Source organism: Phalaenopsis equestris, unplaced genomic scaffold (assembly GCF_001263595.1).
Source record: "Phalaenopsis equestris unplaced genomic scaffold, ASM126359v1 Scaffold000078, whole genome shotgun sequence".
NCBI lineage: Eukaryota > Viridiplantae > Streptophyta > Magnoliopsida > Asparagales > Orchidaceae > Phalaenopsis > Phalaenopsis equestris.
The window spans coordinates 914,626-927,822 of record NW_018164520.1 but is presented as its reverse complement, the minus strand read 5'-3'; the positions used below and the strand labels follow the sequence as shown (position 1 = coordinate 927,822).

Genomic DNA, 13,197 nt, shown 5'->3' with positions numbered 1-13,197 from the left:
ATCGAATGCTATCATCATTCTTTTCACCTCATACATGCTCATAGACAATGAAGACTTGTCAGGGAAGGCTTGTACTAATAGCTCTAGCAACATATCAAAACATCTTGTAGCCCATGTGTATAAATATTTCAAACGAAATAAGTGCAATATAAAAAATAATTTTATGAAAGACTTGCACCTTGGATGTAGTCATGCTCCTACATCTTCTAACAACTTCTTCAAACTTTGATCTTCACTTATTAGATGTGGATTAGATGTTTCATAATCAATAACTGAATTATTTCAATATTTTCTAAGGTAAAAGTGTCCCACACTAATCCTTCTATATCATTCACAATTGATTCTTACAGTTCTTGAATAGTAAATATGTTGTTTATTATTTCATATTTTGCACATTCACTGATAGTGTTAATACAATATTTCATTCCAACTTTATATGACATAACCATAAAAAATTCCTTTACAGATCAAATGATCTTTGACACCATTCATAGTACGTAACATCTTTTAATACAAACTTTACATGAATAAAAAAATTTTATTTGTTGTACATGTAGAAGAGATAAAAATAATCTCATGTGCGTAAGTTGTACATGCTTTGTAAATCATGTAAAAGCTCAATAGAAAAAATATACTTCACCTTATAAAAGATATGCAACTTTCAATTATTAGAAGTTTTGATCGAGTTATATGACTAATCAAAAATTAAAAGAACATTATCTAAGAATTATGATGTGTCACACACACACACACACGCACACACACGCACGCACGCACGCACACACACACACACACCCACCCACACACGCACACACACACACACACACACACACACACACACACACACACACACACACACAGACACACACAGACAGACAGACACAGACAGACAGACAGACAGACAGACACACACACACACAGGCACACACGCACGCACACGCACACGCACTCACGCACGCGCACGCGCACACGCACACGCGCGCGCGCGCGCGCGCACATGCTTATAATAAATTTTCCTAGATAGTGGTGAACACACACACACACACATGCTTATAATAAATTTTCCTAGATAGTGGTGAAAGTGAATTTCTAATATTGCATATTTTTCTTGAAAAAATGAATTAAGATAATCATTAGAAAAATAACCTTTTATGAATTTAGATTAAATAATATGATAAATTTTTGACTAAAAAGATTTTATATTTTTATTTTCTTAAAAAATAAATTTATGGTATAAAATATTGATTAAAAAATAATATTTCATATAACTATTTTATTTTATTTTTTTATCACATGATAAACAAATCTAAACAAAAAAGGGAAATTGCATACATGCCACCAGAACCCTGCCATTTAGAAATGAAAGCACCTGGATGTTTGATTTGCAAATATCAATGTTTCAAATGATTTTTATGTAATTATTCAAAATAAATTAAAACAAAAATTATTTTGTTTTCTTGTAGCACTTTTTGCCTTCTGGTCAAAATGACAACATCCTATCAACACTAAAAGCGCTTCTGTCCTTTTTCAATAAATAAACGTGTGGACATGATGGATGTAATGTATCATCGTTATCAATGTAAAATATTCGCCCTTAAAAATATGTAATACATATAAAAAATAATTACAATTATAATATTAAATTTCTTATATATATATATATATATATATATAACTTTAAAAAAATTAATAATTGTTATATTTTTACTGGATGTTAAAATTTTGAGTGTTACAATTATAAATGATACATCACCAGCAAATTTTTATCATCCGGCACGAATCTCAAAGCATGACATGAATATCAAGACGATATCTTGAGCAAGAAACATTCAAACATCAATTAAGGGTTATCCAGAGCTATAATTTCATCAAACTTATAGTCGAACTGACCGACTCAATGAGACGGACCTAATGATATCAAAATTAGTCAAATCCGAGTCAAATCAAGCCCGGATCGAGTCATTAAACCACTCTTGGAAGATCTTCAAACATATTTGGGAGGTAAAACAGATGTTGAAATTGGCAAGTTTATAGTCAAATCGAGTGTCTCAACAAGACGAATCCAACGAGACAAAGATTGAGCAATTCCGACATCATTAAAGCATTCAATTATCAATTAAATTTCGTTTTATCTGAGGAAGCTCTCCGAACCGTCTGATTAAATTGATTCATATTTATGCATTAATAACACTCATAACAATATAAATAGAGCTCCATCCCTCACATGAGGGGGACTGGAAGCTTCAGAAAGAACTAAAAGCTCTAAGAAGGAGTTGAAGTACAACACCACCCCGACCGTCGTCAACCACCGTCGATCGTCATCGACCACCGTCAAGCCGTCATCGACACTCGTCGATCGCTGTCATCCACTGTCGATGATCATAAATCATCGCCGATCACCACCAATCATACACCGTCAGTCATCGTCGTGGGACACGAGCTCATCACTACGATCCACGTGTCAACAACGAGTTGCGCGGTCATCAGCTCATGGAGCTCCCGACTCTGATCCGTTGTCACCAAGAACTGCAACCAAATTATAGATACAGTTTTGTAATTCTATCTTCCTTAATTTAGAAGAAGAATGAACCTGTGTGCTCAATATTCATAGCGGATTATTTCAACTGGGCTAGGCCCCGTGATTTTTCCCGCTTTCAAGGGTTTTCTACGTAAAAAGTCGAGGTGTCTCATTCTATGCTTACTTCTCTTCTGTTATCTGTGTGTGTTGAATTCTCGTGCAAAGCTAAGACGCTAATGTGTTGAATTCTTGTGCAACGCTAAGACGATAATCCATTACTCTACCGCCGTGAATTTTCTGGCACGCATAAGTAAATATGAAATTTTAAGTGTTAGTTATAGAAATATATGACATTTATTTAAATATCCTTTTATATTATTATAGACTCATATAATATAAAAAAAATCTCATGATGTCGGAGAACATAAAATTATAAGTAATAATTCATCAGAATATTATTTAAGTTTGATGTTTTATAAAATAGAACTTAAAAAATTTTAAGACAATTTTAAAATATTATAGCTTTTATTTAGATTTACACTGAGATTAATGTAATTCTGAATTTATTTTAAAAATTACATTATGAGGTTAATGTAATTTTTATATTTATACTTATAATATTTAGGCGTCAATTTAAAAAATAAATTAAGCTTATACTTTTAATACGGTATGAAAGATTTCAATATTATGCAAATAAACAATTATGTGGTATGTATGTAAATCCTCCAATAAGCGCTCCTTCTTATAACACCCCTAATCATCAGTCACAGGCAAATCCACAAACACCATGAGTGCGTCCTCTTACTTCCTCTCCTTCTTCCTCCTCGTCTTCCCACTCCCTCTCCACTCCCTTTCCACCACCTGCCAATGCCTCCCTACCTCCAAATCGGAAAACGTGAACCTCCCCCTTCTCCTCAAATCCATCGGCCTCGCCTCCATCCTCGCCGCCGGAGCCGCCGGAGTTCTCATCCCCATTGTTGGGCGCTCCATCTCCTTCCTCCGTCCGGAACACGATCTCTTCTTCGCAATCAAGTCCTTCGCCGCCGGCGTAATCCTCGCCACTGCTCTCATCCACATACTCCCCGACGCCTTCGATCGCCTCACTTCCCCCTGCCTCCCAGCCCACCCCTGGCACGGCTTCCCCTTCGCCGGATTCGTAGCGATGGTGTCCGCCATGGCGACGATGATGGTCGATTCGTTTGCGACGGGGTATTACAGAAGGTCGCATTTCAGGAAAGCGCGGCCCGTTGATGATGAAGATGATGTCGTTTGTGTCGGAGGCGATATGGAGGCGGAGCGGGTGGCCGGAGGGGGAACGCCGGCAGAAGATGCGTCCATGGCTGAGAAAATCCGGCATAGGGTCATCTCTCAAGTAAGTGTTCTAATATCTAACAAAAAAAGCACTAAAATATAATTTTCATTCATAAATTTAAAACATTTGAATTATTATTTGTATAAATATGAAAATTTAAATGTCTGGATATGTAAATACATAACAATTGTGTGCTAACATGTAAATTTCTCATATTTGTGGGGCCCAATGTTTCTCAGAGATGTTGTCATAATGAAGAAATATGACCGCATGTGCGGGCGGGCAGATGCCTGGCACCGGGTGCTGGCTCTAATAGTTCCAACTTAACATTAATCATTTCGGAAATTTACGTGCATGCCACAAATTCTTATAAATTTTCATGTCTAACGCTTGAAATTTCATATTTACATTTCTAATGCTTCGGTGTTATAAAAAGGTTTATTTTATTTTATTTAATAAATAATAGTGATATTTTTATTATAATATTAAAATTTTGAGCGGCGTGAGTCTGAAATTTATTTTCATATATTATTATATATTTACATTTATAATTTCTAAATTTTCATACCAAAATACATAACAATTAAATCGTTAACAATTTAAAAAATATTAATATTTGATAGTTCAAAATAAATGACTTAATCAAACACGAATATCGATACACATTAGAACCAAGAATTCGGGATATTTACTTACATATACTCGGATTCAAATGAAGCGTTATAAGAAAATGAGTCAGTTGACATCAAACACAGTTCGATCCAAGTCCAAGTGGGCCAATATCAAATGCTTGAAATATTGTAAGAGATATTGAAATGTATTAGGAGATCAAATAATCTTCAAATCTGACAAGTTTATAGTCAAATCAAGCTCCCTAACAAGACGAATCCAACAAGTCTAATATTGTTTAATTCTGACATCATTAAGACACCTAAATACTTATAAAATATCATCCGATCAAAGGATCACTCTAAGTCTTTTGATGAAGTGGTTTAGATTCATGTAGTATTTATGGATGTTGTCACTCACCAAATCTATAAATAGATATAAGCCTTAACCCTCTTCATGAATGAGGCCTGGATTTGGAGGAGAAAGCTGAAGGAGCTTCAAGCTCTTGATGGTTTTGAGTTCCACCACCCCCGTCTGGCTGTCGTTGTCACCGCCAGACCATTGCGTTCTGACCACCACCACTGCTTGGCCTCAACTGCCCCCAAACCACCATTGTTCGACCACTAGCATTGTCGCCAACAGATCACAATAACTTAGCCACCACTGTTGCTATTATCGGACCACCCACCTTCTCGTTGCCACTACCGTCAAACCGTCTTTGCTTGTCCAACATAGTTGCTACCGCCATACCACCATCACCGGACTATTATTGCCTAGCCATCAATGTCGCCGCGCCAAACCACCGTCATTTGAAAATCGCTGCCATCGTACTGCAATTGGCAGGACACCACAGTCGCCGCCGTCGCCAGACTATCACTATTGTTATTGGTTGATCATCGCTATCGGATCACCCCCACCACCAGACATCTGCTGCTCGGCCATCGCCGTCGTCCCCGCCGCTATCAATGACACTGACATCAGATTTTGTGACATACGACATCTACTATTGGCCATTCTTTACAGTAGCTGGTTGTCGTCATTTCCCCAACATATTCCATCACTTTTCTAGCGGAAGTCACTTCGATAATCTCCACTTCTGTAATATTGTTTCCAGCTATTCAAGGACTGACAACGTCTTGTAACCCTACATAAGAATAGTGGAATCATTTCAACTAAGCTAAGTCCCATGATTTTTATCATTTTGAATTTTTCTAATAAAAAAATTAATTATTTTCTCTATCAATTTTCTTTTATTTATCAAATCTCTGTACAACACCAAGACGTTAACATATCACTCTACTGTCGTGAATTCTCCACACAAAATAGTATTATTTATTAAAATCATATATGAGTTTCATGACACTAAAATATTATAAACATAAATATAATTTTTTTTTGATATGAAAATACATGAGAATTAACTGGTATGTATATAAGGGTCCGTTTGGGGCAGCTTATCATCGTTTGTTTCGCGGGTTGGAAATGCGTTTATCAAAACTACGATTCCTTGCATTACACGCGATCCGCGTTTCCCCCAATTACCCCGCTGCCCCTTCCCGCAATGTTTTCTTCTTCCTTCATTTATCAAAACTACGATTCCTTGCATTACATGCGGATCGCTGGTCTATACCCGCGATCAGCGTTTCCTTATCGAGTTTCCCCCAATTACTCTGCTGCCCCTTCCCGCAATGTTTTCTTTTTCCTTCGTTCGCGATTCGGGAATAAAGGAAGCTCCCAGTTCAACAGATTCTTCCTTCGTTCGCGATTCTTCTTCCCGGATTCGACATTGCTTCTGCTTCTTCCTTCGTCGACTCTCCTTGCTTCTGCTTCTTCCTTCATTGGCACTCCTGCTTCTTCCTCCTTCGGCAATCCTTCGTTCGCTTTCCTCTGAGGTAATATGAATTCTGACAAATGACACAGTTCTGTCTCCTAAATCTGAAGCCTCTGCAGACTCTCACTACTCCAAAACCACTCTCTCTCTACTCCAGAAGTAGTGTGCATTAATGGTGGACGTGGGTAAATACCTAATAGGTTTAATGTTTCCCGTTTTAGTGTTGTTTGTTCTCACGATTTTGTTGAGCCAAGTTTTTTCTCAAGCTTCTTTCTATCGCCATTTTTTTTTTTTGGTGTTAGAATGAATTAGTGTTTAATTTCATCGTTGTTTTATTAAAGGAGACATAGGTTTACTGTGTCATTACATTTTTTCTGTTTTTTTTTAGTTAACATTTATCAGATGTTATTATTTTCCGTGAATGATGCAGTAGTTTGCTCATTTGGGGAGAAAAAGAACAAGTGTATGCTACTTTGTTGTGATTTATATTAGATTCTCTTATGATTTTGTGAGGAAAGAAAATTGTCTTTTCAAATAATTTAACAGAAAAACAGAGGAATTTTACTTGACGGTTATTTGGGTAGGATTATTTGCCTTAAGCCAACTTTATTTTTTACATATATGTCACCTTATTTATGCATGAAAACGTGTATTTCATTCTTAAAAAGTTAAAATGGTGCTATTTTTTTATGGGTTATGAAAGAATTTGGTGCTATGCATGTAAAAAAGTTAAGTAGAGGTGTTAGATATGTACATACATAGGAATTGGGTGATATGTATGTAAATACATATAGGACTGTCCAGAACAGATTATTAATTTAACTAAAAAAATTGCAAATAAGTTATTTACAAAACATACGAACCAAATAACTCAATAACTTATCCAGAACAGGGGCAGATTGGTCATTTCTCCAGAATCAACTGTTCTAAAAAACACACTAACCAAATAATCAGACAGATGATCCGGATCAGCTGTCCATCAGCAGATTATCAGGATAAGCTGCTTATCAGCAGAAGCTGGATAAGCTGCAGCTGCCCCAAACAGACCCTAAATTTCCTTATACACATGTATGACCCAAACCACTTTAACCAGGAACTTGCATTCGACCACTTTTATTCGTCCAGATAAACAACTCTCACAAGAATGCTCTCTTAGAACAACATTCTCATAACAACTATTCCAGAAACTTGTCAATGGCCAAATGGACAGGGCAAACAACATATGTGACAACTGGAAGTATATAGCAGAAAGCTATGAGTGGTGGAAGAGGGTGTCAACATAAGAAAATATGTCAGAGATAATATAATTTATAAACTCGAGACAGTAAAAGGCATATCCAAACAATAAAAAATTCCAAAATATTTTTATGTTATTATAACTTATATATATTATATTGAGAAATTACGTATATATAAAAGGGAAAAATAATGTTTGACGGGGTTTGTTTCTCCCTGTGGGACAACCATTAGAAGAGTCTGTACAATCTTTTCTCTAATTTTTCTTGCTCATCTTTCTTACGCTCTATTTTCATGGGTATGTTTCACGGATAAAAAGTGTCTCAAAATCTTGAAAAGATGCGTTGAGCATGAATTATGCCACAAACAAGAACGGGTTCACACAAGGAGCTAGGGGAATCGATTAGAGTACTAACTATAACATGTAATATACCCCAAAACTCGTCTGAGAGAAAAGCCAAACTCATCCATTCGGACACGTGCAATCGGCCAGCTGCATTTGCCCCTCGTATTTAATCACATGCATTCGACAACCTGAATTCATCTAGTGAAACAAATCTCATAAGAGAGTTATCTGAAAGATAACTTCAAGGAAATAACTTGTCCAAGATATAGGGAGTTATAATGAGTTGAGCTAAGCAACAACAAAGCTTCAGATGACGAGGAAAATTTCTCAGAACTCTCTTTCTTATTTTTGTTTTATATCATTTGCATATATATATAATTTTTAAACATCTTCAATATGTATATAATGATTAATGCATACATTACTTGTTATATAGAATGAGTTCGTTAATACATAGAAATTTTGCCTCTCATAAACAAATTTCCTGAGAGTAAAAGAAAAATCACCTAAATTTTCAGGCCCTACCCAGCTCAATAGTATAATACTAAAGACCAATTTGGAGAAACTTTTTTAAAATATAACACAACCAAATTATTGATGAAGTTATTTAATCTAGGGGTTGAAGACCATGAGATCTTGGCCTATTTAAAATTAAAAAATTGCGATAAATACTCAATGTAGAAGAGCCATGATCAACAAATGAAAGATAATCCAAATTCAACGGAATTGCTTAATTTCCTTTGTAACTAAGTTATATTACGAGAAAACAATCGATTTAATCGCACTAAAAGATATTTTTTTTATGATAATACAAATGAGCTACTAATTTATGAAACTATTCCCATAAGGTAAGCCAAAATGTCCCCCCAAATGGAACCTTGTAGGTATAGCTAAACTGCTTGAAGATGTTTCCTTGTAAGAAAACTAAGAGCACTTAAGCAGATGAATAGTCATCATATAGAGGAATATACCATTCATCTTTACTTGAATAGTTTTGACTTGTATTTTGAGAAAATAACAAATCAAATGAATTTATTCTTTAGACTATATAACATATACTCGTCTTACAGAGATGAGCAATGCATAGTTTCATATTTATCATTATCTTATTTTTTGAGTTATGTTCAAAAATATAAGTGATTTGGGAAATTAAATATGTATGACTAAAATCTCCTGAATCAGGAATCTGTATTTGACTACTTGCATTTGACTCCTTATATTCAGCTACATGCATTTGATCCCCTGGATTCGTCCACCTGCATTCGTCCAGAAAAATAGCTCTCATAAGAATATTTTTCCGGAACAACCTTCCCAGAATAGCTCTTCTAGAGAGCTCATCTTTGGCCAAATAGGCCAACTAGACAATAAATGTGCCAACTGAGAGTATAGAGCAGAAAGCTGGGAGTGGCGGAAGACTATGTCAAAAATATCACTTTCGTGCTTTAAAGCTAAGCATGAAAAAATATATTTCAATTTTAAAAAGTGATAATAGTGCTATTTTGGATATGATGTTAAGTATTTGAGTGTTCTGTGTGAAAAATGCCAAAGTTTAGACGTGAGATATATAAATACATAAGAACTTGTGTTGTGTATGTAAATGCCTCTGGATATGATGTTAAGTATTTGAGTGTTCTGTGTGAAAAATGCCAAAGTTTAGACGTGAGATATATAAATACATAAGAACTTGTGTTGTGTATGTAAATGCCTCTTTAATTTTATGTTTCAAATGTTTGCTCATTCTCAAAACTGGAGAAGACGAGGTTATAATATATTTTCTCTTGAGATAGTAGGAGGTGACAATGTCAACGAGGTACAATACATGTTGGTCAATGATGTTGTTGAAGGGTAGCTAACATATGTCGTTCAATGATGCTAATGAAGGGCAACTACTAATGTCTATTCTAGAAAGTCGGTGATCTCGACTTAGAAGTCAGATGACTTTAGCAGACAAAGGGAGATTGTAGGCATTAATTATTAGATATTGATAGATGTCGATTGACTGAGGATATTTGATGTTATGAACCAACATGCACCATTAAAGGGCGATGTTCATTAATGGATGTTGGTTAATTATGGACGTTTGACAATGTTGGCAAGCTGTCAAGAAAGTGCGATGAATTGATGATTTACATCAGGAATTGGATGTCGACCCATTGAGTATACTCAACATTTACATATGTACCACCCAATTCCTATGTATTTGCATATATCTAACACCTAAACTTTATTTTTTTTTTACATTTACACCGCTCAAATCATTCCCATCACATCAGAAATACCACTATTTTAACTGTTTAATAGTGAAATACTCCTTGTCATGCCTAAGTGTTAGGTATGACTTATATACCATAAATGAGATAGATGCTGGAGCGGAGCAGAGCCCACGAGCAAAGTGGAGCGGAATGATCTGTCCAATCGGGAGAGTTTCATTACGTGGGTTGGGGGTGCGGGGGCAAAACTCTGCGGTACGGTACATGGGTAATGCTGTAATTACATATTATACTTAGGGTTTACTCCTGGGGTTATAAATAGGACTGTTAGTAACCCCAGGAGGTATCCCTGATTTCTGTAACATCCTGATTTTTGTAACCTCTTTTCTGAATATTGAAAGGAACTACCGCTCTGCTCCCGAGGACGTAGGCATCTTTGTGTAGACATTTTTGCCTAACCTCCTAAATCTCTGTGCGTTCTTCTGGATTTGTGTCAATTAATGCAGTAGTTTGCTCATTTTTGGGAGAAAATGAACAAGTGTATGCTACTTTGTTGTAATTTATATTAGATTCTCTTATGATTTTGTGAGGAGAGAAAGTTGCCTCTGTTTTTTCTTCGCCCTAATTTCTCAACATTAAGTAACATGACATAAATATGTAAAAATTGAAGTTTAGGCGTTGTGAGACATGTAATTACATAAGAATTGAGTGGCATGATCTAACTATTCCTTATTTTTATTTTGACCAAAGTTATTCTGCTATGCTTGCGAAGAATACTTTTGTTCAAACACTTGCTCCCTCCTCTCCTTCTAGCATTATTTTAACATTAATCATTTATCCTCCTTTTTCTTTAATGTAGGTGTTGGAATTGGGTGTCGTGGTTCATTCTGTAATTATTGGGGTTTCCTTGGGGACATCTGGCAGTGCCAAAACAATCAAGCCCTTGCTTGGAGCCTTGAGTTTTCATCAATTCTTTGAAGGAGTTGGGCTTGCTGGTTGCATAGTTCAGGTAACTTACCTATTCATAAAAATGTGTATTTCACCTTCAAAACATACAATCATGATATTTGTGAAGTGACATAAAAGATTTGACTGGTATAAATATAAGAAAGCAGAGTTTGCATGCTAAATATGTAAATGCATGTAACCACCCCTATAAATTATTGCACAACCTTATAAGATGTTATGCTGCTGAATGTTTTTTGACGATCAAACTCCACATGCACGGACGGGGAAGAGTTTATTCGATCCTGATAAAATCGATCATAATGCGATCATCCTCATGAACAAATGCAGGCAAACTTCAGGGCACGAGCAACAGTGATAATGGCCATCTTCTTCTCCATGACAGCTCCTTTCGGAATAGCTCTGGGCATTGCTATTTCTTCAAGCTACAACCCACATAGCTCAACAGCCCTTATAATTGAAGGGGTGTTTGATGCTGCTTCAGCTGGGATCTTAATCTACATGTCGCTTGTGGATCTCTTGGCTGCCGATTTCACAAACCCTAGAATGCAGGATAATATAAATCTTCAGCTTGGAGCTCATCTGGCTCTTCTCCTTGGCTCTGCTTTCATGGCAGTTTTAGCCAAGTGGGCATAGAAATGCACATGTAGATTGTATTTTTTTTATTTATTTTAGAGAAATTTACATATTTACCACATGATTCTTATGTATTTGCATATTTAATGTGTTAGGTTTGATGTTTATGATGATGACATTTTGGTGTTGTAAATCTATATGCTTGAAAAGGTTATTTCAATTTTGAGAAGTTTGTGCTGGTGGTGTTGTCATTGTGATGCTAAGGATGTGTAAATATGAAAGTTTAGGTCTTGAATGTGTGAATATATAGGAATTGTGGTATTTATGTAAATGTGCCTTTTTTATGTTTATTTGGTGAGGTGGTAGTAAATTTAGTGGAGGTTTAAATATGAGGTTTAAATGAGTCTGGAGTTGAGCAATCTAAATTTAAAGAGTATGGGGACTAATTTGACGCTCTTATTGCCTGCGGACTAAAATCACCCATCTAAATAGGAAAAATAGTAAGAAAAAATTTTGCTTCCAAGTCTAAATTTAATCACTCGTGTAAATAGAGTCTAAATTTAACTAATGATATGGTTGTGACATCTGTAATTTTTTTGAAAATGTAATTGTAATATAGGAAAAACAATTTTTTTAGAAATTGTTTGAAGTATATATATATATAAAATAATTTTTTCATTATTTTATTTTGTGTGAGCATCCCTTTAACTTCTATTTTTTTATGGACTTTCGCAAAAAAAAAAAAAAAAAAAAAAGCAATTTTTTTCAAAATTTGAATTTGGTTGCCATAAAAAGTTTTCGGTATTTTTCAAAATTTTTTATAAGAATTTTATGATTATTGTTGGATCTGTTAACAGATCTATTTCGAGCTAGAGTTGGAGCCAGCTCTTTAGTTTGAAATTGGTGGGTGGCTCATTATATTTGATTTCGGCCTGTTCGGCTCGAAATTTAATCCATATTGATCTACCTCAAAATCAAAATAAGTTAGCTTAAATTGAGTTATGTCATCAGGTTCCGCTCGAAATCAAAACTAGCAGGCTCAAATAAAGATTTTTTAATTCGTGCTAGCTCAAAATCAGCTCAAGACTCATTGTATTTAATTTTATTATAATTTTTATAAATAAAAAATATTTTGAACCGTTTTCAAATTAGCTCGAACTGTTCCATGCATTACTCGAAAAAAAATTGATTCAAAATTGCATCTCATAAATCGCCCAATTAATTTTCGATAGGAATCAAAATTCAAATTTAGCGATTAAGGATGTTCCAGCTAAATTCACCTCTCTAATTATTGTGTTTGAATTTATAATATATTTGTTTAAAATAAAATTAAAATTTTAAAAGAGATGATTATCTAAGAAAATAATAATAAATAAAATATATATAACCAGTTTTATTAGAAAGCATGAGCTCCAAGTAGGCCCTAAGGGTTGATCCAGCGCTGGCTACCTTGACGGGCCAAATCGATCAGAATGCTCGGCCACTTCGGAGTCCTCAAGCAGCATTCTCGTCTTCTCCTCTTCCGTAATCTTTTTTCCCGATTCCAAACCCTAAACCCTAACACACCTCTTCTCTCCCGTCCCATCTCTTCCG

General features: G+C 35.3%; 1 protein-coding gene across 1 annotated transcript; it reads left to right on the top strand.

The window, feature by feature from the left end:
* Nucleotides 1–3,233: 3,233 nt before the first annotated feature.
* Nucleotides 3,234–11,970, top strand: LOC110019790 (zinc transporter 3-like). Its single transcript, XM_020717616.1, has 3 exons — nucleotides 3,234–3,890; nucleotides 10,922–11,071; nucleotides 11,359–11,970. The coding sequence occupies exons 1-3, from the start codon at nucleotides 3,306–3,308 to the stop codon at nucleotides 11,662–11,664; spliced, it is 1,041 nt and encodes a 346-aa protein (XP_020573275.1). The 5' UTR covers nucleotides 3,234–3,305; the 3' UTR covers nucleotides 11,665–11,970.
* The last annotated feature ends 1,227 nt before the right edge of the window (nucleotides 11,971–13,197 follow it).

Excerpts from the sequence above, each read along its gene's own strand:
- LOC110019790 (XM_020717616.1), top strand. The coding sequence starts at position 3,306 with ATGAGTGCGTCCTCTTACTTCCTCTCCTTCTTCCTCCTCGTCTTCCCA. Across the intron at positions 3,891-10,921 it reads GGCATAGGGTCATCTCTCAA|GTGTTGGAATTGGGTGTCGT; the intron begins GTAAGTGTTCTA and ends TCTTTAATGTAG. Across the intron at positions 11,072-11,358 it reads TTGCTGGTTGCATAGTTCAG|GCAAACTTCAGGGCACGAGC; the intron begins GTAACTTACCTA and ends GAACAAATGCAG.